This window comes from Stegodyphus dumicola, chromosome X2, assembly GCF_044657685.1.
Source record: "Stegodyphus dumicola isolate Sdum_Otavi_A_Nest chromosome X2, ASM4465768v1".
In the NCBI taxonomy this organism is placed as follows: domain Eukaryota; kingdom Metazoa; phylum Arthropoda; class Arachnida; order Araneae; family Eresidae; genus Stegodyphus; species Stegodyphus dumicola.
In genome coordinates, this window is record NC_140781.1 from 165,380,380 (window position 1) to 165,406,328 (window position 25,949).

The window sequence follows — 25,949 nt, forward strand, 5'->3', positions numbered from 1 at the left end:
AAGACAACAGTATTTTAAAAAGGTTTTTGTTTTTTTATTTAAAGTTATTGTTCTTCTGGAGTTTCAATTTTTAATTGACAAAACACACGTTTTGTTGTACATCACAGCTTCTGGCTTATAGGTCAGTTCTGGTTTCCGAACCTCTCTCCAAAACAGGAACTTCTGTTCTTCGACACCAGCCATTTTCACCTGATTCTTCTTCACGTTTCGTGCGCTTACGCTCTGACTTTTGCGTCATCGGCATTCCAGAGAAAAAACGAAAATTGTAAAACCAAGTTCATCTCAAAGTATATACGTTAGAAGTTGTTTGAAGACCTATACAAATTACCTCGAAAGATCTTACTTTGAAGATGGCTAACTTCCCCATTGTAACTAAGAAATTATGGGCTTGACCAGAAATTAGAAAAAATTAATGGTACCTATCAAGATAAAAAAACAAACTTAAATAAACCAAGAGGATATGAAAAATAGACAGCAGCCGCCTCCAGCGCCAAATTAAGGTGAGATATAATTTTTTAATTATACTGAGGGGAAATAATTCTGCAAGAAACATTAATCATCGAAAACTAATTTTCTCAACTAGAAAATAGCATAGAAATCTTAGTTAAACTGCAGTTTGCTTGTTTCATGTAATTTCATCCTAAATGCTATTTTAAAAGACTGTCAAGAGCAAAACACCTCTAAATATCATTTATTTCTTCAACAGTTCCACCCAAACGTGTTGTTATTGAAGGGCCACTCGAAGCACACAGGGGAGATTCTGTAATGTTGAGCTGCCGGTCTGATGTCAGCAACCCGCCAGCAAAGTTGAGATGGCTAGTGGATGGTGTAGCTTTCGACTCTCCCGATACAGCGTTTACTGCTGAACATAATGGCTGGTATGTGACATCCAATCTCACAGCCATAATCACCAGGCAGGTAAATTCTGTAATTGCTTTAAACGATAAATATTATTTTAGTTTGTGTTATTTATGTTTATAAATTTTTATTATTTAATTTGAATTTTCATTACAGCTGACACACGTATTTTCGCCCAAAAAGCAACAAAAACTAAATTTCATCTGTAAGCATCATAGCTAAAATATAATGAATAAATTACGGTAACATGATGCGTATAAGCAAATTTAAGTATTTCTAAGTTGTTTTACAAACATGTAAAAGTATTCTACATGACAAACGTGTTTTAGTAAAAAAACAAATGGAGGAAACGATTGCAGTTGCTTGAAATGTTTTCATTCAAAGACTTAAGTTACTGAACAGCACGAACAATAGGAATTAGAAGGATACTTTTTTAAAATTACTAATAGGCTTTACATTAAGAAAGACGTAGCAAAATTAAAGAAATACAAGTTAACGATTGTAAGAATATTGAACTCATGAAGTTAATATATAAATTAAGACACTGTGGTCAACTACCCAAGTAGCACAGCAACGTCGTAAGGACGTTCCAAACTCGTCGCGGATGTCTTTGCAATATGTCGTCTTTAAGACGCCCAGATGTCAGCGAACATCCACTGTTTTGAAACCGTTGCAAAGACGTCTTTATTACGTCTTTGCAGATGAGCTTTTTGTCGCATAGACGTCGTTATTGCATCTTTCGCAGGTGATATTTTGGCTATGAAAGCATCGTATCACGACGTCTTATAGACGCCTAAATGTTCGCAAAATTCCACCTTTTTGCAACAGTTGTGAAAATGTCGTTATTATGTCTTTGTGTTACATATTGATTTATGCAGAAAAATAAGTTTAATGATTAATATGTTTTTCTTCTTTTTTAAATTTTTGTATTCCTTGTATTTTTCTAAAGTTTAAATATTTTATCATTTCCTTAAAACCAGAAGATAATACAATTTTTTCTCTTTAGACTAAATATGCATAATTAATAATAGACTTAATTATTTTCAGTACCTTGAACTATATTTTTTAAATTTCTCTTTAGATTAAATATGCATAATTAATAATAGCTTTAATTATTTTCAGTACTTTAAACTATATTTTTAAATAACTTAAATTCCAAGTTACAATTATTTAAGATTTCATCATTTTTTCCTTAAGTGAGAGTAATTATGAAAGTGGTTATTATAAATATATATCCTTAATAGTAGGTTTTAAGTAAATAAAACTCAATTAGACATAAACAAAAGTAAAGATATATATGTGGGTAAAAAAAGAACGTTTCTGATAACAGCATTATCACTTTTATTTCTGTTAAATCACCTCTGTCATCATAAATTAGGAAGTGGTTCTTAAGGTAACGTAATTAGTATTTTAGCTGAAGTATAAATAAATTTATTCGCGTTTCACAATAAAAAATATAACCATTAACTTCTATATCTCCAAGATATGCAAATGAAAGACAGTATAAAGTAGTTAATAAATGAGATAAAAAATAGACCTAAATGGAATAACTTCCCCTATTCATATCTAAAATGAAATAATAACCTAACAAACAACATACATGACAGCACTATTTAAGAAAAAACATGAACTAGTAGTGTTTGAAAGTATAAAAAGCAGAAGGAAGGTAATAGAACTAAAATTTCCAATTAATAAAAAAATATTTGTGTTTTTTAAATAGTAAGCAATTAAAAGTTCAGTAATTATGGATTGCAGTATTTACTGGTAATGCTGATGATTCTTAACACCATTTCGTTCGATCATATGTTAATGTATTTACTTATTTTTAGTTTCTACATTTTAAAATAGTGGTAGATTACAATGATTATTCCATGCACTTTTTATAATCAATAACGTTCCTTTTTGTTACTGTACAGAAATAATTGAAATAATATAGTTGTTACGAAGAACACAGAAAATATATAAATCAAATATATTTAAAACAGTTCGTTCAGTTGCGGGCCTGCCTCTACCCGAGGCTGGGTGCATTATGAATAAAGACAAAAAAATTCTTAATAAATCATTCTTTATTTCCATCAAAACAGTATCACTCTTCCGAGCTCAGCTTTCGTTCGTCTACAAGCAAAACATTCGAAAACAAACTCAGCACGCAGGCTGACGTCACAAGCAGCAGCGCCTCGCGCCGGTTATTACTTCAGTTCATTTCACAACATCCTCCCCCCCCTTGAGACTCAGGTTGAGTCTCAAACTCATAACAAACATTATTTAAAAGATCAAGTCTTTTTGGAACTTTTACAAGTCGTCCAGAGGAGGAATATTGTTGCATCACCATTTTATCAGGTGCAATACTCTTTTTTAACGTACACCCAGCACTAGAATTAGATTCCTCTGCACCCAGTTTCTTATCAGGAATTATGTTTCTATCATTGGACTGTATCTCCAGAGGAAAGATGCGTTGTATTGGTCGTATAACTATTCCATGCCGGGTCTTAAGTTTAAATCTTTTACAAACGATACAGTTAAAGAGGACATTTTTAATGGCCTTTCTAGCTCTGACTATCCAAAATCTTTCTCGTAATATGCATTGCATCATCTGAAGACCAGCATGACAGTTCTTATTATGCACATTTCTGATTAATAACTTAGTAAAATCACATTTTTCTGGTAACAGTATTGGATACAGAAAAGATTCATAGTCATCTCTATTTAGTATTCTCGTTTTAACTCTTAGAATACCATCATCATCAATGAGCGTTTCAATAAAATTATAAGATTTCTTATCAGTCAGATAATAATTTTGAACCAAACGAATTAAATTTTTCTCAGAATTTTCAATTTCATACTGTGAAAGTTCAATCTTTCCATTCTTTTCAGAACCACCTTTACAATTATTTACAAATCTAAATATCCATGCAAATACTCTAATCATTTTATCATAATTGGATACACTGATTCGATGCCAAGGGGGTGCGTCTTTTGATAGATCAATATTCACTCTTTTTATCTTTTTCCTCTCCAATTCTACTTCTTCATGCAAATAAATAATCTCACCAGTGGGCCAGTTTTCAGGGCTTTCTCGTAACCACAAGGGGCCTTCCCACCATCTAGACCGAAGCATTTGCTTCGCAAAACATCCGCGCGACAACAAGTCGGCAATATTTAGTTTCCCTGGGATATGTCTCCATGAATGACCTCGCGTCAACTCTCGAATCTCTTTAACCCTATTTTCGACGAAAACGGACCAATTTCCTTGCTCTGTTATCCACCAAAGGGCAGTGGTTGAATCAGACCAGAAGGTAACTTTTAAATCGGGCAAACTGAGAGCTTTGATAATAGAATTTGCAAGTCTAGAACCTATACAACAGGCCATTAATTCTAAGCGAGGAATGCTTAAAGATTTCAAAGGCGATACTCTAGACTTCGCCCGTACGAGATTTATTTTTACTTCAGAATTAAATATTGATCGAACAAAGACGCACGCTGCATACGCCCCCTTGCAAGCATCCACAAATACATGTAGTTCAGACGTGTCATTGATAAACAAGTATCGAGGCAAAGTAACATCTTTCAAAACATTAAGTTCTTTAAACCAGTTCAAAAATATATTTACATCATTCGGAGACAATTCATCATCCCATGCAATTTTCACTTTCCACAATTTTTGCAACAACAGTTTTGGAAGCAATGTAGTTGGCGTTATTAAACCAATAGGATCAAAAATTGTCTGCACAATTGCCAAAATTGTCCTCTTTGTGATTTTTGTATCACAGGTCAATGTATCTGTGTCTGTGCAGCACCTCAGCGTATCATTATCCAAATTCCAAATTACCCCCAAAACGGAAGTATCCCCTGAATGTTTGTCAACATTTGTACCAGCCACATTGCTTTCAAAACCGCGCAAGTTAAAACATCCATTTGACATGATTAATTTGGAATGTTCAATAAACGTAAACTGTTCATCAATACTAAAAACACTAGATAAACAATTATCCACATAAAATGACGATTTCAATTTTTGAGCAACTTCACTATATTGACGTGGACAGTTTTCTAATAGATGCATTATAGATGCGTTCAACAAGTAGGGGCTCGAAGAAACTCCAAACACAACTCTGCAATGCCTATAAATTAATTTCTCTTCATTGCATGGGAAAAAAAATCTGAGAAAATCTCTATCTTTAGATGCGACGGATAACATTAAAAAAGCCTTTTCAATATCGGCACTAATACCAATCGGATACATTCTAAAACGATCTATAATATCAGGTATTAATTCAATAAGATTTATTCCTTTACACAGACATTCGTTCAAAGAGAGTCTCCCTTTCTCAGATGCAGAAGCGTCAAAAACAGGACGAATTTTCGTGGTTTCACTTCCTAATTTGATTACAGGCCTATGCGGCAAATAATGACATTCATTATTCAATTCGTTTTCTGGTACGCGTTCAATAATATTCAACCTTTCCCATTCTTTGAACACATTTTGATAATCATCGAAAAATTTACTACATCTGAGTTTATAGATCATCTTTTGATACCTTTTCCAGGATAATTCTTTATTATCGGTTAAATGTGTCGTATCACATTTCCACGGAAGTTCTACTTCATATCTTCCATTTGGAAGAATTTTCATTTTGTTCTCAAATTCAGATAAATTAAAACTTTCATTCATTTTAACAGTTTCGTTTGGAGCGCATATTCCTATTTTTTCAAGTTCCCATAACTCATTCAGAGGAATTCTCCTGACATGCATTGAAAATGTTTTCAAAATATTATCCTTTTCACCCGAATTTCGTTTGCCAAATACCGTCCACCCAAGTTTCGTTTCGACAGCCGTTACCCCGGACTGTAATTCAATAGAATTTCCCGTCAATAACTTTCCTATAACATCTGCTCCGATTAAAAGGTTAATTTCAATTTCCTTTCGCAATGGATCCGAAAATTCGATTTCTTTTTCTTTTAATTCATTCAAAATCTCTTTATCCTTAACCTTAGGAATAAAACCGCAAATCTTTTTTTCCGATAATGCCTCAAAACTACATGCGAATGTTCCTTTTAAATTGCTGACCTCGACCGAAAACACTTCATGTTGTTTAGGTTTCGTTTCGTCCCCCCCAAACAGTGCATGTATAACTGTCTCCTCCCGAAGTGGAGATGCTTTAAGCTGACTCATCATATTTTCACTAACGTAGCTACTTTGGCTTCCACTATCAATTATGCAGCGAATAATTTTCTCGCGACCTTGACACCGAATTCGAACGCAAAGCGTTTGCAAAAATACAGTTTCGCTTCTGCTACAGTTAGAAAGAGAACTCTCTTTTGAAACATTTATCTGATCATTATTTTTTAGCTTTTGATTACACATTACATCAAAATGATTACAACTTTTGCAAATAGAACAACTTAACTTACCTTTGAAAGGACAAAATTTACTAATATGACTCGCTCTTTTCAGACAAGAAAAACAAGCACCTTTTTTCAACAACAATTGTTGTTTTTCAGCTAAAGTCATTTTTTTTGCAGAGTAACATTTTTCACTAAAATGTTTCTTTTCACAAAAATTACAGTTCGGAACACTCTTACCTGAATTCTCAAGACTTACTAGAGCTGATGCTGTTACGGGATCATTTTGCTTTACCTGTTCGTGGTTATAATCTTTCTTTCGATGGTTCTGTTGGGAAGCGAAACCAGTTCTTGCGAGGAGAACCATCTCTTCCCCCTTAACTTCCTGTTTTAAGAAATTCATTAAATATTTCAAAGATCGATTCCCTTTAGTTTCAATGGAGTCGTGATTTCTGCTTCTTTCCCATGCCATCAGTACTTCTTCTGGTAAGCAACTTTCCACTAAGGGGGTCAAAAAATCCCCATATTTTTCTTGGGTTCTTCCCAAACTTTCCAACGCTCGCAATTTTCCTTCTAGTTCATCATACAGGGAGGGTAGATCCGTTTTTGCTCTTCCGGTTACAGCGTTCTTCATCACTAGGCTTAACAAGTCTCTCACATAGATTTGCACAAGTAAATCTTCGCGTCCAAAGCGCTCTTTTAGTTGTTCGATGGCTTTAGGATAATTAGCTGCCGTTGCCGGGAAGCTAAGGACTAGGCGTTCTGCTTTCGATTTGGGTTCCATGGCCTGCAATAAATACTGCATTTTATCTTCATCGGCGATACTTTTGTCATCGTGGATTTTCTGGAACTGACTCCAAAAAGTCAGGTAATCTTTAGCTTCACCACTGAATTTTTTAAGCTCAATTTTAGGCAATTTAAATTTCCTAGATTCGGAATTATTTGAAGGAGAAGAGGCTTGTATTTCCGCATCTATTTGAGCACACTGTTCTAAAAACTTATCTCGATAATTCTCCGCTTCTTGAAAATCATCACTAAATAATTTTTCTCCATCTTCAGTCTGCAGAATTTGCTGCGATATAGCACTCTGGCATACGTCAAGTCTCTGGAATTTATCACAAAGTTGACACTTCAAAATCGAAAGTATTTTCAAATCTCTTACTTCTTTAGTTAATTCACTTTCGGTTTTCCTTGAGGTTTGCGAAAACGCAATTCTAAGTCCTTTTCTTTGAGCCTTTAAAGCGATCAAATCCATCTTCAAAGTATATTCAAAATCGAAATTCAATAACAAAAGTTCAATCGGAAAATTCTAATTCAAAGCACCCGGTCCCGCCGAGGGTACCACTATGTTACGAAGAACACAGAAAATATATAAATCAAATATATTTAAAACAGTTCGTTCAGTTGCGGGCCTGCCTCTACCCGAGGCTGGGTGCATTATGAATAAAGACAAAAAAATTCTTAATAAATCATTCTTTATTTCCATCAAAACAGTATCACTCTTCCGAGCTCAGCTTTCGTTCGTCTACAAGCAAAACATTCGAAAACAAACTCAGCACGCAGGCTGACGTCACAAGCAGCAGCGCCTCGCGCCGGTTATTACTTCAGTTCATTTCACAACAATAGTATACGATAGTAAGCTAAGTACGTTAAAGTAAGCTCTTCGTTAAATAGCACACGATGAAACTTTTTGTTTCTATTTATTATGAATTTCTTTGTTATCACAAGCACATAAAAAAGTAAGGGAAGAAAATCGAATATACTTAAATTTAATAAAAAATAAAACCTAATTTCCAACATTCATTTGAGATAATCTAATAAACATACATAACGGCAATAGAATATACTTAAATTTAATAAAAAAATAAAACCTAATTTCCAACATTCATTTATTGAGATAATCTAATAAACATACATAACGGCAATATTTAAAAAAAAGCGAATTACACAGTGTTTGGAAGAATCGATACCAAACGAAAAGTAATAAAACTGCAATTTGCAATCAATAAAAATTAATATGTGTTTTTTAATATTACACAATTAAATATCACATAATTATAGATTACAATATTTCATAGAAATGTTAATGTTTCCTTAACACTAGATTTTCCATCAGACATTTCATACACTGTATAAAATCTTTAACCTTTTCTGCATACTGTGCAAAAGACAATATACTATAGAATGTGCATTATTATAAATTTTAATAATTAACTAATTTCTTATATTATACATATATCTAATTCATCTTCATAAGTCATATTAAGTACTGGTACCAGTCCAATAATTTCTTTGTATTTTGAAAATAATGAACATACCATAACAGCTTGAATTGTTGTTGCTTCTGTACTGATTGCATTTAAAGCAAAACCTGAAAGTGGCTTACCGTTGTATGTTATTTTTGGTTTTATATGAATTAATTCTGAGCACCAACATAATAATCGATTAATATGAATGATATATGATATAGCACTTAGAACGTTATAACCGAAGCACAAAGCTAATAAAGGTATACAAATATTGCACCGCTGGAACAACAGCGATTGGAGACAGACACCATTTCCACATAGACACTATTTCACTAACCACAGAAACACAATTTCACGAACACTATATTCCACATACCACTATAGTCCACAGAGACACTATTTCACGAACACTAGATTCACGATAGCAGATATTCACACACAAAATAACCACAAATTCAGTATTCTCACGATAATTTTCACTCGCTGAAGGCAGTTGAAGTAAATAGATACAGAACAATGAGAAGATTCACAATGCGTTCTTTAATTGACAGTGCATTACATTTATAAGCAATATTATTTATATCAACCATTGCTTGATTCAATTTCAAATATTATTTTCAAACGCCTTACAGATGGCATCTTTACCCAATGACTTGAAAGAACTGCTAGAATCTGAATTAATTGCGTAGTTGTTCGAATTTGGCAGCTAGCCAAAGCGCGCAAATCTCGAGATGTTCGTTATATTAAGCATCCAGTAAATAATGTATAGGTCTGCTTCTCCTTCCGCCATATATATTGGACAGCCGTGAATTCGTCCTTACTTCAAAAATAAGAAATAAAGTCATATTTCAGTAGTGAAATAGTTGCTAATACGTGATATGCATTGATTTCGGAAACATGATATTTTAGTATATAAAATGCATAACTTAATAACTTACTTTATAGATTAGTTTCACTTTTAGATATTTTGCTATAATATTTATAAAAAATATTTTAAGTGTTAATTATTTTAACAAAATTTTAAACAATTATTTAGCACATATTTTTAGTACTAATTAAATTTAATAAATCAAAAGTATTTATATTAAATTTACATTTCATTAGATGAGTCTACTTTAGATTAATATATTTAGATGAAATAAAGTAATGAAACATTGCAAAGTAAATCTTATGCAAACTTCAGATTCTTGGAAGGGCAGATTTAGTCTCTTTTCATTCTAAAAATAATGCTGATGAACTAAAAAAAAAAAAAAAATGCTAAAACGACCATGTGTAAAAGCGGTCATATCATGACGTTTCAGCGACGTCGACAAATTGGCAATATGCGATGGCAAATATTTTGCGTCTTCGCAACGTTGTAAAGAAGTCGTAAAAGTTACCACGACCACTTTGCAAACTCTCGGACCTGTTTGCAACGTCGTGTGCTACTTGGGTAAGCTTTCAAGAAATGAATTGCAAGCGAGAGTTTTAGGATTTTTAGAGATTCAAGCAGAAGTAACACTTTTTTAAATAGTGTAGTGTACATAAGCTTGCTTATTTGTTAAGAAACCTTGAAATGAAAATAAAAAATTAGTTTGTTAGCATCGATCTGTCACTTTCAAGTAGTAAAAGCACAATACTGTAAAAAAACAAATGAAGTGTGAAATTTGTTTGATCAGTGCAGTTAAACCGTTACATAATATCATATGCATACAACAAGGAATTCCTTCTCATGCGTTACCCTATGTCATGTTTAAATAAATTTAAAGTAGTTTTCATAATAATTTTGATTTTTAGTCGAAAAATGAAAATGAAAATTAATGAAAAGTTTTTACTCATTTTTTATAGTAAATCAGTTTTTAGGTTTGATTTGTAAATTCTTTCAAAAGCAACAATATGAAATTTTACACTGAGAGTCAAAGTTGTAAATTTTATATAAAATGTTTTGGATTATTTTTTATGGCTTATTTTGAACTTCCGAAAATTTTGCTGTGACTGTGGAACGAATTACCTAGCATTACTGTGGAACGAACAGCGGCCTACAGTAAATTAGGAGCTGCCTCAGCTACAGTAGCTATTATATACGTGAGGAGAAATTCTGAAATGTCTGCATAGCTCCAAACGTGGCAACCTTCCCACTCTTTTCGTTTTTCTTAGTAGTATAGGAAAATCTGTTATCGGAACAACAAACTTGCATCGGTATTGATTTTAGTAGCGAAAACTTACGGAGAAAACTATGAGTAGTTGTTACCAATGCATTGGAAAACTCCCTTGTTGTTTAACACTTCTGAGCATTAAATGCTTCATTAAAATTTAGGTTTCGGGAACATATATATATCCTTATAAAAAAACTTGTATTTCTGTGCATCCTTTTTTAAAAAGTATTGATCCGTTATCTCACAGTATACTGAGGATAATGCGATAAAATGTACTTCCTTTTTAACTCTAACTCTTTTAGAATGGTTAGAACACAAGTATCCAAAGTGACATCATCTGAAAATCGAAGATAACAGTATTCAAATATGGGAAAATTTAGCATTCACGTTTAGGACATTCGTAGTAAAAATCCTTAAAAGCAAAAATTACAACACTCTATTTGTAACTGCAGTAATACAGAGAATACCTGTCTTCTTAAAATAATACTAAATTCATTATTGTATAATAACGTACGATTAACAGAGGAAAAGCGGTGCATATATGGTGCTTCAGAAATATCTGACAAAAGTATAAAGGCAGGTAAAGAAGAATGAAATAACCAGATTTTCTACTCAATCCGTGTTCGAAAATGACCTGTTATTATTGTACAGGTCGAGAGAGTTCGCAAGGGTAATGGCAATTGAGAGTAAATTGCCATTCCCCTTGCGAATTTCGAAAGGTATGCATTGCTACACGAAAGCGTATATCATCGATATGTATTTTATCTATGGGGCTACAGTTAAAATAGAGCAGCTGCTCTATTGACCTTTTAAGCAACTTTCAGATTCCGTCCGTTAGCTCCGTATGTAAAATGCATGTAGATGATCTCTGCGTTCCTGTAGTGATTCGCACAGGAAACGACGATTTACGCAAGCAGAGCGCTTTTATCTACCTCTAAATAGCGCTCTGTAGCAGCTGAGAGCTACAGAGCGTACATACATCCCACTATAAAATCTACTTATTTCGATCCCTTCTACTTGCCTTTATATTTTCCCCAGTTTTTTAATCACCTTGTTTAGATTAAATGATTTTTTTGAGGGGAAGGGGGGGCTGTTTTTTTAATAAAACATAAGAAATTTGCAGATTTACTCAGAAGTGTACCAAAAGTGAATTTTAGGTTATTGGTTTCAAATTTACTGCATTTAATGTCCTTTGACAAATATTTTAATCATCCTTTTGGTACAGGTGTTCTGTTTAAAATATTTTACTATAAGAAATAAATTTATAAATATTTTATTTCAATTATATTATTATAAGCAGTCTGAGTTACATCTAAACTGTTGATAAAGTTTCTTCCCTTGCTATATGGGTACTTCTTAGCAGGTAGGTTAACACACATTGTAGAGTTATGATGGATAAATCCGATATAAACTCATGTCCATAAATTAAGGATAATGCAAAATCAGGCAAAGGAAGAGTTAGAAGCAAAACAAATTTGACTTATTTGTAAAGCTTATTTATTAAACAAAAGGTAAAGACCAAAAAAGATGCTATATGTTTGATATTATTTAAAAAATTAGCGATTTTTTCTCCCTGGAGCAAATTACAAAAAAAACCTATTTACAAAAAACCAATATTACATGGTTGGTATGATTGTTAATACATTGTATGTCTCCCAGACGATGCATAAACCACAAAATTTGCGCGCATAAACCACAAAATTCAATTCAACAGCAATATCACAAAATATTTAAAAGAGCATATCTTTATAATTTCCGACACATAGTCTCGCGCGCTGGAGATATTTTTTTTTTCGTACAGTCTTTCCATTGTTCACTTTGAAATCGTTGAGTTTGTTAATCAAAAATTCGTTAAAGGGTTACAAAGTATGAAATCTATAATAAAAGAAATTCCAAATTCCAAATTAGGGCTTCCAGATGTCCATATTCGGTGGAGGATTACGTTATTCAAAATTTGATGACTCTAGGTACCCTTGTTTTATCACAATCCCGGAAACATGCATACATTTATGCAGATTCTCCATTATTTAATATCTTGAAATATATAACAGGTGACAGGTGACGGAGGACGGGGACACCTGATGTCTAACAAAAGTAAGCAGGTATATGTCCCCCGCCCTCCACTATCTTGGACCGGCAGCTCCCGAGTCCCAGGAGGCCTGCCTTGGGAATGCATTTGCTTCTCTGCGAAGCCGCATGAACGAACAGGGACCTGGATGATGTTACATGAATACGTTAGCCGCATGAATATAAGCTGCTAGAATGCGTTGGTGATGCATTGGGCGCACGTTGCCATAATTCTTAGATACATGAATAAATACTAATAATAATACACATACCTACAAAATAATACATATACATACAAAATAATAATATATCATATACTAATATTAATATTAATAATAGTCATACTAGTACTAATAATAATAACAATAATAATAATACTAATTCTTAAATGCATGAAATATGATCCATCAATAAAATACATTAATACATTGAATACACTATTACATCAATACATTAGTTATGAACTTGACAGCTGCGATAGTATTTGGTGGCAACAATTTGAAAAGTGAAACGGACATTTATGCTTTCAACACAAAATGCCAAAACGAAGTTAATAGCCCTTCTGGGCTAATGCCCTTCGGGCTAAAAGAAAGAAAGAAAATCTCATTACTTTGAGATTTTATATTATGCCCAAAAGGGCGTTTTTTTTAAACGTTTGGTGTGTTATCTTTATTTATTAAACATCATCTTCTTCGCACTTAAAACACATAAAATTCAATTCAACAGCAATATCACAAAATATTTAAAAACAGCATAACCTTTAGAATTTCAGATACACAGTCTCGTATCTGGACATTAATATGCTTTTTTTTTTCGTACAGTGTTGCCATTGCTTGCTTTGAAATCGTTGAGTTTGTTAATCAAAAATTCATTAAAGCTTTACAAAATTTTAAATAGAAAATAAAACAAATTCGAAATTCAAACTCAGGCTTCGAAGTAGCCATGACCATCAAATTTTGAATAACGTAGTCTTACAACCATGTTCGGTTGTAAGACTACGTTATTCAAAATTTGATGGATCTAGGTACCGCTGTTTTTTCACAATGCGAGACACATTCATGCAGATTCTTCATTATTTAGTATATTATTTTACTATTCTTCATCATTTATTATATATGGCGATAATATTTGGTGGCAACAGTTTGAAAATTGAATCGACGCAAAATGCCGTTTTGAAATTAATATCCCTGCTGAGCTAAAATTATTTTGTCATTTGCACAACCTATTGCTATTTGAACTAAATATACAAATATAGAAATGTTAGATTAAAAATTGGTTACCATTTTAATTATCAAAATTTAAGTTATAATACTTTAATTCTAAAATTTATCGCGAAATTCGGGCCTGTTTAAGAGAAATCATTTTTTTATGTATGGTTTTATTTCACTTAGTTCATAAGGTATTTCTCCCACTTTTTAGCGTGCCTTCGTAGTGTAGTGGTCAGCATGCTAGGTGCGTATTCCAGAGGTCCGTGGTTTGATTCCCGGCGAAGGTGTTGCTCATTTTTCAAGTCTCCTGCTTGGAAAAATCCTAAAGACTCTACACGTTTTATACGTAAATTAGAATTCACATTTTATTTTGTTCTCTATTTATTTTTTAAATATAACACGGAAGAAAGTCCTTGTTCACACATATAGGTTGTGCAAAAAGGCAATAAAAATTTAAAAGCTTTATTTGAAATGCTTCTAAATTCTTTTTTTAGGTTAAGCAAAACTCACCGCCTAACGCTGTTGTCCATAAGTATTGTGTCGGTACTCACTGCAGCAATAAAATGTCGCACAAGAGGGGGTAGAATTTCGTCATGATGTCTGAAGGCTGTTGCAGAATCACCAGAAACCATGTAGAGGTCGGTGCCGCTGTTTGTTGCCATCCTAGCCATTCAAATAAACCTCCTCCTCAGTAATTGTCTTTAATGTTACGGTGATGTCTGGCGAAGGAGAGCGTTTCCTTGGCTTTCGCCATATCATTGCCTCTCGGGAATCGTTCTGGATGTTAATTCGAGACTCATCGGTAAAGAGTACGTGGCCCCACTGCTCAAGCGTCCAACTGCGATGTTCACGTGCCCAATTCTACAGCGCTTTGACATGCGACCGGGTCAAAGGAACACAAAACAATAGGTTGTCGGACACTCCACCTTTATGCACTCTACGTGACATAGTTTGGTGGGACATGGGCTGTTTTACAACAGCAGAAAGATGCGATGCCAGCTGTCGTGCTGTTAGTGATCTACGGCATTTTCCCGACATCCCGACAGTCCTCCAACGCATTTTATCGTGCAAATGGTGTTTTCAGTTTATGCTTTCGGCTTTGGTTTTCTCAGATTGTCTTGGGAAGTGACGCATAGGCCTGACATGCACCTTTTTAAGGCATTGTGGTATGACTGCAGGAATGTGTTTTATGCTAAGTTTGGCTGACTATTTGCACTCAACGATGCATTTTGTACATATGTAGATTGCCTGTTTTAATTACCCTTTTTACGGTCGTCTTTTCTTTTAGCGTCTGTTGCTTATTTTTTTTTTTTTTTTTTTTTTTTTTTTTTACCACGAGTGTATATTTATCTTCACTGTTTACTACGGATTGGTTTTATTAGAAATTTTAAATAATATTTTGTACTATTATTACTTGATTCATTAATATTTATTTATTAATATTTTATTATTATTTTAAAGTTTTTTAAAGGAATTTACGTACTTCTTATGTATTGTTGTTGCTTATGCTCATTTGTCTGACGTAGTCAGCCCAAGCCCGCAAAATTCCTCGTGGCAAGGAGCGCTAGATTACGTCTGTCGTTGGCAACAGATTTGAGCACCTAACAGGTGACAGTGCGATTTGGCTCGGTTCCGCCCCCCCCCCCAATTTTAATGGAAAGCACCCTGGGCGACGGGTCCGAGGGTCTTCCCCGCTCTTCCCTTCCATCAAACCATACGAGAGGACTTTCGGCTCGCCGTATATTTAGAGTGCCGCCATGCCGCTCCGACATTATACATTTACAAACATCCATGCCTTCTCCGGGATTCAAACCCGGACCCTTCAGCACGGCAGTCAGCGACGTTAACAACTATACCGGTTGGGTGGCTACTTCATATGTTTATAGCAGTATTACATAATCGTATAAATATTAAGTATGAGAAGAACAGCAAATGTTCTTATAGTGCTTAAGTTTTTTTCCCTTATACTGATTAGAGAGTTAGCAATACGGTTTCGAATTTCGTCTTGTCTTTAATTATCTGCAAATATTAGCAACATACACCTTTAGTGTTTACGATTCTTTCTTTACTGGCAAGTAAGGTAGAATTAGTTCTCTGTGAACTGCATCTTTTGAAAAGTTAGTATTATTTAATAATAATTAGTTCCTTTCTGTACAAGAAGACATTGCATTAAAAAAGTAACCTGCTCGGTATATAGTAGATGATGTATGCAAATCTGTTCTTAAATATTGGTTCTTACCTAAGTGGTTTCAATTGTATATCACAATAATATTTTGCATTTATCTGCTTATACATGTTTCACGCCTTTATACGATATATTCCCATTTTATAGAGTATTATTTTGCAATGAGCCTGTGTAGTATCATGTTGATTTAGTGAAGTTGCTAATTTAACTTATATTTTGCAATGGAGTTTGCAAAATCATTAGTACGGATGCCTGATGGTAATAGGCATCCGCACATAATATATCTTGCAAAGCAATGTTTGTAGCTTAGAATTTGCACACGGTAATCATGCTGCTCAGAATTTTGAGATTATTTGTATATTACTATATTATTATTATTGATTTGTCCCCGTTTTGACAGATAATAGATTTCCCGTCTGGGATGGTATACAATTCCGTTTGGTTTACCTCCGTAGTCGGAAGCCATCTTACCGGCGCACTCCTTCCACCATATTTAAGCAAATTACGGTCTGAAACAGTAAAACTATATGGAATAAATGAAAATATAAAAGATTAAGTATATGTTTAATTTTGTTTCTAGAATTTGAAATACGTAATAAATTTGTTTCCTCTTATGATATCAAACAGTAAATTTCCGTGCGTACTACTTCTTTAAAATTATAAATTATTATCATTATTTTATATTGTCTTATTTCAAATAATAATTTTTTGTAACTTGGTTATTATTGCTGTCTCATTATTTAACTGATACTAATAATATAACATAACATCAAATAAGAAAGACAATAAAAGATTTTAAGAAATTAATACTTCAGGAAGGAAATTAACAAAAATCCAACAATTAATCCTGTTTTTTTTTATATTTCTTTAATATTATAAATTTGGATTTCTTTCTATTTTAAAGTGCATCTGTTAATTCTTTCTTGAAATTTTTGTCATTTTATACAAGGTGAACCTCAAAAAGTGGGAAAACCTTTATGGGGTGATAGAACGCAGCTATCCAACCAATATTCGCCACAGAAAGTTTGGGCGAAACGCAAACGGCGAGCCGCTAGCTAGCATTGTAAATGGTTTTAAAATGTCGGTTCTGGCACCCAACGGCATTTTCCACCGTGGATTGCTGAGACGATGGCTGGTTATACGAACCTCGAAATTTCCAGGCCGATGGATTGGTCGAGGTGGTCTCATACCTGGGCCACCAAGATCACCGGATCTCTCGTGTTTGGATTTTTTCCTGTTGGGCAATATGAAAAGTCTAATCTACGAGTTCCCTGCTGAAAACAATATGGATCTAGTCGCGAGGATCGCTGTTGTTGCTGACGATACTCAGGAAATGTCTAATGTCTTCGCATATGTGCATCCTGCGGATTAGAAGCCTGCATTACAGCTGGCGGAAGGTCTTTTGAGCAATTTCTTTGAGCATGTACATAAATTACATTCCTGTTAATAAAATGCTTTTTAATCTCATTCTTGTATTAATTCTTTAAATGTGACAGTGGAAAATACCTTTTAACTTCTCACCGCTTGCGTTCCAACGATACATTCTATGACAATTATTGCTCGCATAACTGCATTCTATCACCCCGTTAAGTTTTGGCCATTTTTTTAGATTCACCCTGTATATCAATTCCTATTTTGTAGCGACGGCGATCGATTGGATTTAGATAAATTTGCTAATTAATCCAAAGTAACGACTGATGGCCATCATAAACGCTTAATCCAGAAAATTTTAAAAGCTCGATTGCGATAAAATAACTTCCTTCAAATGTTAACGTTTTGGCTTGAAAACCAAAATCGACTCTGAATTTTCTTGAGACGTTCATGACATTTACTACCCCAGATAAATTTATACCTTTCACATTTCTCCTTGTTCTCCCTGATGTTTGAGCTCCCATGGGATTAATTTTTTGATCTTAAGCGCATTAGAAGCAAGCTTGGTAACATATAAAATTTTATGACGTTTCTAGGAAGATAAGACATTTGTTTCCTCCTCTAGTTTGAAAAGTCTAAGCACATAACTAATGATTTCTTTTTTATTTTTAAGTTGTAACTATTTGTACCGAGAGGTGTTAGTCAATTTATCAAATTTCTTTGTCGGCGAGTTCAAGAAAGTTTTGCGCGAATCAAGTTCTATGCTTACGAATTCAAGTTTCTCTGTTTTATTCAAGGTTTCCCTGATGTTAAAATGTATGTGACATTAAACTTACAATACAGAAAAATATGAAATCAGTCATTAAATAACTATTGATTTTATGGTTATATAGTGTCAGGTTTTTGGTAACTTCTGCATTTGGTTCCTTAATTGCTTCCCATTACCTTATGGATTACTTTTGTTACATTTTTTTCAGAGAAAATCAGAACACAAATCAGGTATAAAGCCAAACATTTACTTTCCTTACACTTGGGGGAGAGTGGAAGTTTAGAAAGGTTAAGCTTTTCTTCAAACAAATAAAGAACGAGCTAAATGCCAACAAAAATATTTATTTAACATAACATTATAAGATATATCTCCCACTTTCCTAGCGTGTCTCCGTGGTGTAGTGGTTCTGGACGCTGGCCCGGTATTCCAGAGGTCCGTGGTTCGATTCCCGGCGAAAGTGATTGCTAATTATTCATCTCTCCGGCTTTTCCAATTCATCTAATGTCTCTACAGTGACGCCCGAACTAAAAGGGTGTTGGATGAAGTTTCTCCACATCCAGGATTTGGCAATTGGGTCCTCTGAAAACTTAAGTCACCCTTTAAAAAGGGGAGTATATAAAGTATATCTCTCACTTTCCTAGCGTGTCTCCGTGGTGTAGTGGTTCTGCACTCTGGCCCGGTATTCCAGAAGTCCGTGGTTCGATTCCCGGCGAAGGCGATTGCTAATTATTTATCTCTCCGGCTTTTCAAATTAACTTAATGTCTCTACAACATTCAAACCAAAATTTAGTTAGAATTGTGCGATTCTGACTCTGCCTTTGTAGCAGTAGTGTCGTAGAATGTTTGGTAACTTCGCAGAACATTCAGCACGCATATGTTAGTGTGCATATCATTCACTTGCTGAAGATTACTCTCTCATGATGGAGCGAACGATAAAAACTTCTAATAAAGAATATTACATTATAAATATGTAACATAAGAATACAAAAATGCTCTGAGAAAACTCATTTTTAATGATAACAAAATATTAAGTCTGCAATATATGTCTATCAAGAAATTTAACAGGTTTTCAGTACCTTGGGTATATATTTTTTCGATAAAGTACTTTTGGCTGGCTCATCTGTAACAGGAAAGTATTATTTGAACAACGCAAAGTATATGAATGCTCTCTGCCTAAAGACAAGTATGCCTTCATGAAGGACTTTTTTTATCAAATTTTGAAACTGGCTCATATTTATATTAAGTATGGAGAAACCTTGATAACATCCATGCAGTCAGCTTGTTCGCCCAAATTTGCACGCCAGTCGAACTATCAGTGATTTAGTGATTTTAAACAATCAGCCACAGGCTATATTACAATTAAAAAAAAATGAATTTGAATTTTTTTCAATTTATTTTTCTGTGTAGTAATCACAGTTTGTCTGCATATACTAACATATAGAAGTTTTGAGTTTGAACACTTTTGTGTATCATTTCAGTTATAGGATATCACAAGTGAAATAAAAACTCCGTAGTTAGATAGTGAGAACTTCGACCATCGATTATTTTTAAATTAAATGTGTTATAACTGTCTTCAAGTAAGTGTCAACAAAAATAATTAACTTTCTTATTCTGTTTCATTCATTATTTATTGTAATAATAAATTAAAAATTAAAAGATGCATTTCTTATGCTTAGAAAAATTTTCCCACAACCGAAATGAGCTGAGCGCGAAAATATGCTTTCTGATTGGAAGGTGACCTCTATGCCTTTTGTAGAAAATTGTTCGGTGAGTGAAAATCACTTTTCCCTAGTGGGGAATAGTATTGAAAATTAAGCAGCATGCTACTCATTGGCTACAAATGTAGCTTTATACTGTTTTCACTAGAATTTGATATTTGTGATTTGATTACATGGTATATATATATATATATATATAGTATATATATATGCTCTGAAATTAGATTGACAATAAATTTTGGTACATTAACTAATAAAAACTAGGAGTTTTGGTGCTCATTTTGGACTTTCTAAGGGCTTTTATTTATATTTCAAATGAAAAACCTTTTGTAGTAATAAATATAACTAAGCCCGTTCCTCAACGGGTATCAAATTTTGGATGAGAATACTAGTTTTCCCTAAGTTTTGACTTTATGAATAATGATAGATGTAAAAGGAGCAGAATTCAAAACAAACAGTGGTATTAAAACAATGTTGTACAGAAAGAGCATGAAATCGTCATGACAAAACAACACAACTATACTATAGCTTCCGGATTTGAATAGGTTTCGTGAAGCTTAAAGAATAGATAGTCTGTAATGATCATAAACGCTTAAGTACTTTTTTTATCAAAGGAACAGAATCTGAGATTTTTCCTGTAACATTAAGGGCAAACGTTTAATTTTGTCTGTTTCATATAATAATTAATATTTTTTCAGTACATTCTTCTGTTTGTTCTCAGATTGATAAATCTTTTATGAAAGAAAATTTCTCAACATTTAATCATTGTCTTACATTTATCAAGATTTCAATTAACTGTTTTCTTGAGTGAGCTGCTTTTAATTAGTTACCTAGCAGTGAACTTTAAAAATGTTAGTTTTCCTAGAATAAAATCTGTCTTTTGTTCGTAATTTTGGTTGTATTTTTATAACACGGATCAATGCCATCATGAGTTAAATCTAATCCCCAAAATAATTATTCTGAGAAAGTATTTTTGACGAAATATTTCTTTGAAAGGAATTTTGTATTATTTATATATCTGATATTCATCTATTGAAAAATACTTTCTGTTTTACAGAGAATTTTGCAAAACAAAAAAACATCATCTGTTGCAAAATGCGTTCTGTTTTGTGAAGTATTATGCAAAGAAAAATAATGCAATACAAATGTTTTATAATAATTTTGAAGTTTAAGAAACATTATTTTAAAGCCAACAGAATCTGCATAGACAATAAAAGCCGAAACAAATCTAAATTTTGAAAGGTTAGATTTAATTCCACATTTTAAATAAACCGGAGTTTAGCTTTACCTTCTAGAAATGGTATAGTTACAATTTACTTGTATATTATGCTGAAAATCAATATATCTGACAAAAATCTAGGTTTCTTTTTCTTTCATTGGGGAAAGGGCTTTAAATAAACATTTATGCTCGACGATATGATACATACATACATACATACATACATACACACACACACATATATATATATATATATATATATATATATATATGCGCAAAAACGTATAGAGGATTTTTTATGTTTATGCAAGAAGTTTTGAAAAAAAAAAAGAATGCTTTTTAAATACAAACCTACGAAGATTTGAAACTTTTACATTATGAAAAATGTGCTGAGTATAACGCTAGAGTGTTTCGTGCTTATATCTACCTTTGATTTAAAAATGAATAAAGTAACACAAATGCAGTTTAAATCTCTTAGAAAGGATTTCTTTACAAATAGGATCATTGAGCTATGGAAAAGAGAATTGATCCGATTTATACTTTCAAACTATTTGTTATTCAAAGGCGGATTTTCTTAATGTTCGGCTTTGTTTTTTCCTTCTAAGTCGGTCTTTAGGGATCCTAGACCTGCTATTAGTCATTCTTTTTACATATTTTAAAGAAGATAAAAACGCAGACAGACAGAGTATTCGAAGGTCATTAGCAATGTTCATTTTTAAAATCTACAGAGACAAAAAAGTAAGGTTAACGGATTTCAGATTTTCATACTGTCTTTCCGTAAGCTTTTAGTTTTCACTTTCTTAAAGCGTTATTGTTCAAGATTACCTTTTCTGTTAGCCATTACAAAACACACATAGACGGGTTTTCCATAATAACGTTAACATACATTAATGCGTTAGTTTAGAGTGATTATAATTAAAGTTCCACTTTCGAAAGATTAAAAAAGAGCCACTGGTCAGAATGACCTAAACTTCCACCTGAATGTACGTGATACGATGGAAATTTTTGTTGGTTTAAGAAACAAATAAGTCGAAATTTTATCAAAAAAGTCACTTTTTAATTGTAGGCTTTTAAGCCAAATATTGTATAAAAGGAAACCACTGATTCTGTTCTAATTTTCACTGGACTTTCTTAAAAATATTCAGTATACTGTCCATCGTGGCAGGAATATCACGAGTGTAAATTGCAAAACAGCTTGTTCCACGACAGATCAGTGTATATTCATACTGATGTTGTAATTGTGTGTGGAGGGCGGGGGGATGCGTTTTTTCAGATCAGCTAAGTTCGCAATCACATTACTGTAAAGTGCATTTTTCAGATAACACGGATTAAGGTTAGGTGATTGTGGCGACCAGCCTGTTGTAAAATGTGGGTTGATAATTCTGTCATTTTCGAAATAGAATTTATTGATAAAGTTATGAGCTATTTTCGTTTTTCTCTCACCAAACAAATTTCCATTACTTCAGGTATATTAAGTGTGAATTTCAGGTCATTCTGGCCAATGGTTCTTTTTTTACAAATTTCTGAACATAGAGCTTAAATCATAATCACCCTGTATATAACAGTAGGTTTAGAGAAAGTGTCAATAGTAATTGTTGCTTAATTGTTGCTTAATTGTTGCCATACAGTGATCCTTTCAGACCGACCATGAATTTGCTGCACTGGTAAAACAGTGTTTGTGAAGTATTAAATAAGCTTTCTAAGCTTAAATGTTTAGAGATAAGTTTATTTGACTTGGATAAGTTTCTTGTTCAAATTAAACGTAACTGTAGAAGATTTGGTTAATTGATAGTTAGCAGCATTCTAACCCGTTACACATGTAAGTTGCATTCTTGCATGTTTAGTAAGTACCTTAAGTTCCAATTTTTAACACGTTTTGATGGTACTGTTTTATGCTAAAATTGTTTACTAAAATGCATTTATTTATTATTATATTTGGGTTTAGATTATGTTTCTTCTGTCTCAAACATTCGCTGTAAAATATTAATAAAGTTTATAGATACAATAAATGTAAAGAAAAAACAAATAATTCCTTATAACATTGAAATGTTACAACATTATTGAAATTAATAAAGAAATATTTTTTGAATATAAACGGCTAACACTTTGCTATAGACAATGAATGATATCATGTAAAATAAGAAACAGAGGCTGTTAACGTAATGCATATACTTTTATTACCTAAAGAAGTGCTAAACGTTTTAGGATCTAGAAATGCTAGCAAAGCTCTTAATCATAATATATTTCAGCACAATTTCGATTATCCGAATCTTGGTAGTTCAAAATTGACACTAAGTGGAAATGAATGTCATAATGTAGAATCGAAATTAACATGAGCTAACATAAATTTTCTTAATAATTATGATTTTCAATTGCCTGAAATTTCTCATATTTTCTTAAGTTTCGGCTTAACAAAATTCAGCTGAATTTAGGAAAAACAATGAAAGCATAAAATAACCATCGAAAATGAAGCAGCTTAGACGCTAAGATAAAAATAAGTTATAAGCTCACACTTTTCTGAACTTTCTTATATTATTGGAAAATGTGGCGTCAAAAGAATTACTTTCTGTGAATTATTCACTCCACAGTTTCAAAATCAGAAACAAAAGCTGAGATATTGAACAAACATTACACTCAAACATATTTAAAGCATTTTAATAATTAAGTTCTCTTGCAACTTTAAAAGAATTGAAACATTTTCGGTACTTTGAAGGTATTTTAATTCTTCCTGGTGCTCGTTTTAGTTTTGTAACTACAGTGGTTTGAGCTTTAAACAAAAAATTGAAATACAAATTTGCCTTTTATAGGAGACATTATATGTGAAAAGGAATACATGAATATAGGCAATGCAATACATTTGTGTATTACCTATATTCATGTATTCTTCTAAGGTTCTAAGAAACCAAAAAGCTAAGAAATGATTAGTTAATTCTTTCAGGAAAATAGTTTCATCATTGGAATGCTTTAGAAAGTGCTTCACTAAATTAACCCATCCCTTAGACAATTAACCATCTTATTCTTTTCTGTAATCATAACTTTTCAATCCATCATTATAGTCAAATCAGTGGAGTTTTAATTTGAATGAAATGTATGTAAAGCCCAGTTTGAAAATGCCATTTCTGAATGGCGACAAAGAGCTGCTCTCCTTGAAGTAAAATTTATTTCGAAGAATTGTGTTTAATTGAAAAAAAAATATTATTCTTTCAGTAATAACCTTCCTCAGAAGTCCAATTACCTTTCATTAAATGTGAAGTTTCTATGTTATAACACAACATATAAATATTTATATCAAGGTACTGTATTTTACAACTACTTCTGTGTACACATTTAATCAAAAGTTTGAAAGTGTAGTTTACTAAAACATTTGCAGCACTACCTCAGCTCTCCTTCCAAGGAGTGTCAATTAAAACATACATAACTAATAACGATTTGCTCTACTAGAAAAATTGCTTTCAAAACATTCTATTTAATAATTAAGAATCAGAATAATCAAGTGGTCATGCCCCTACTTAGTATGCCCCACTTGAGTTAGAATGTTAACAACATTCTACAAATTTTGCATTTTTCTTCCACTTAACAATCATTAAAACGTAAATAAAATAAGAATCATAAATAACATTGGTAATTAAAGTACATCATGTTTGATGACATATTAATTAGTTGTGATAAAATTATGCAATCACTAAGATTGCTCATTGTGTCACGCGAATAGGTGCATTTCACTCGAATCATAGGAAAAAGGACACAAATCAAAACGAAATTAAAATGATTTATAATAACTCCTTAAAAATATGAAACATCAGAGCAAGGAAATACATTTTCTTATTCGCTAAAGTTTCTGAAATTGTAATTGAATGTCACAAATCTTCCGAAATCTTTTTGCACAGTTCTGAAGGCAGAAAATTAATATTTCTCTGATATTACTGTCATGTAATTTTTCATAGTTGATTTATTTCGAGATTTCTTATTTATACACATGCTCATATCGAGACGTTTTGTTGGTTGCTTCTATACCATTCTTGCGCTTTGTATGATGATGTTTCCTCTTCAATATGGTTTGATTCATGATATTTTCGTCTCCAAAAGTTCTTGCGCGTACCTATGGTTCGATCTAATTAACAATAAGTAGAGAAGAACTCATCTATATCTTTCTCGTTCTTGTGTCTGGGACACATCGTTTTGCCACAATACCAAAGAATAGAATTTTTCCAGATACCTCTTACCCAATGTTGCATCCAACACGTATATTTCATTCTGGGATGTTGTCCTTGCTTAATATTTCTTAGTTTCCCTTCACTATTCGTTTCAGGAGTGTATAAATCACACACTGTATTTAATCAATCTTCATTGACATAGATCCATTTATCCTTCTAGGGAAAAAATACTGGAATTTTTGTGATATTGCTCTTTTCTGACATTTCCAATAGAGTAATCTTTGTAAAATTTTGAAATAAATGAATTTTTTCCTAAATATGATTTCATCTTTCTGTGCTTATACATGAAAGTGAAAGCTTAAGCTTTACTTATTTATAATTTTGTTTAGATCAAAAGTATTATATCAGGAACTGAACTAACATTTATTAACCTTTTGTATTCAAAATTAAAAGTATTAATTAAATGTTTTCATTATGTCATTGCACTTACAGTTTCATACGCAGCTGCTTGTTAGTTATGAGCCCAGATCTGTATCACACAGTTTTCTTATCATATGCATTGACAATGCTTCTTTCTTCTGAATTTATACATTTATTTCACCAAACTATCAGATATTACAGGGTATGAGGTTTCACTTTCGCGATTCTTTGACATAACATTTCCTTGTCATAT

At 32.7% G+C, this 25,949-nt stretch overlaps 1 protein-coding gene across 3 annotated transcripts in view; it reads left to right on the forward strand.

Moving 5' to 3' along the window:
- Positions 1-25,949, forward strand: part of LOC118186316 (adhesion molecule nephrin-like) — a 1,043,604-nt gene that overhangs the window by 649,816 nt on the left and 367,839 nt on the right. For all 3 annotated transcript variants that reach the window (XM_085809008.1, XM_085809009.1, XM_085809010.1), the window contains exon 8: positions 707-918. In XM_085809008.1, coding sequence (XP_085665134.1) covers positions 707-918 — 212 coding nt within the window. The remainder of the gene's footprint in view (positions 1-706; positions 919-25,949) is intronic.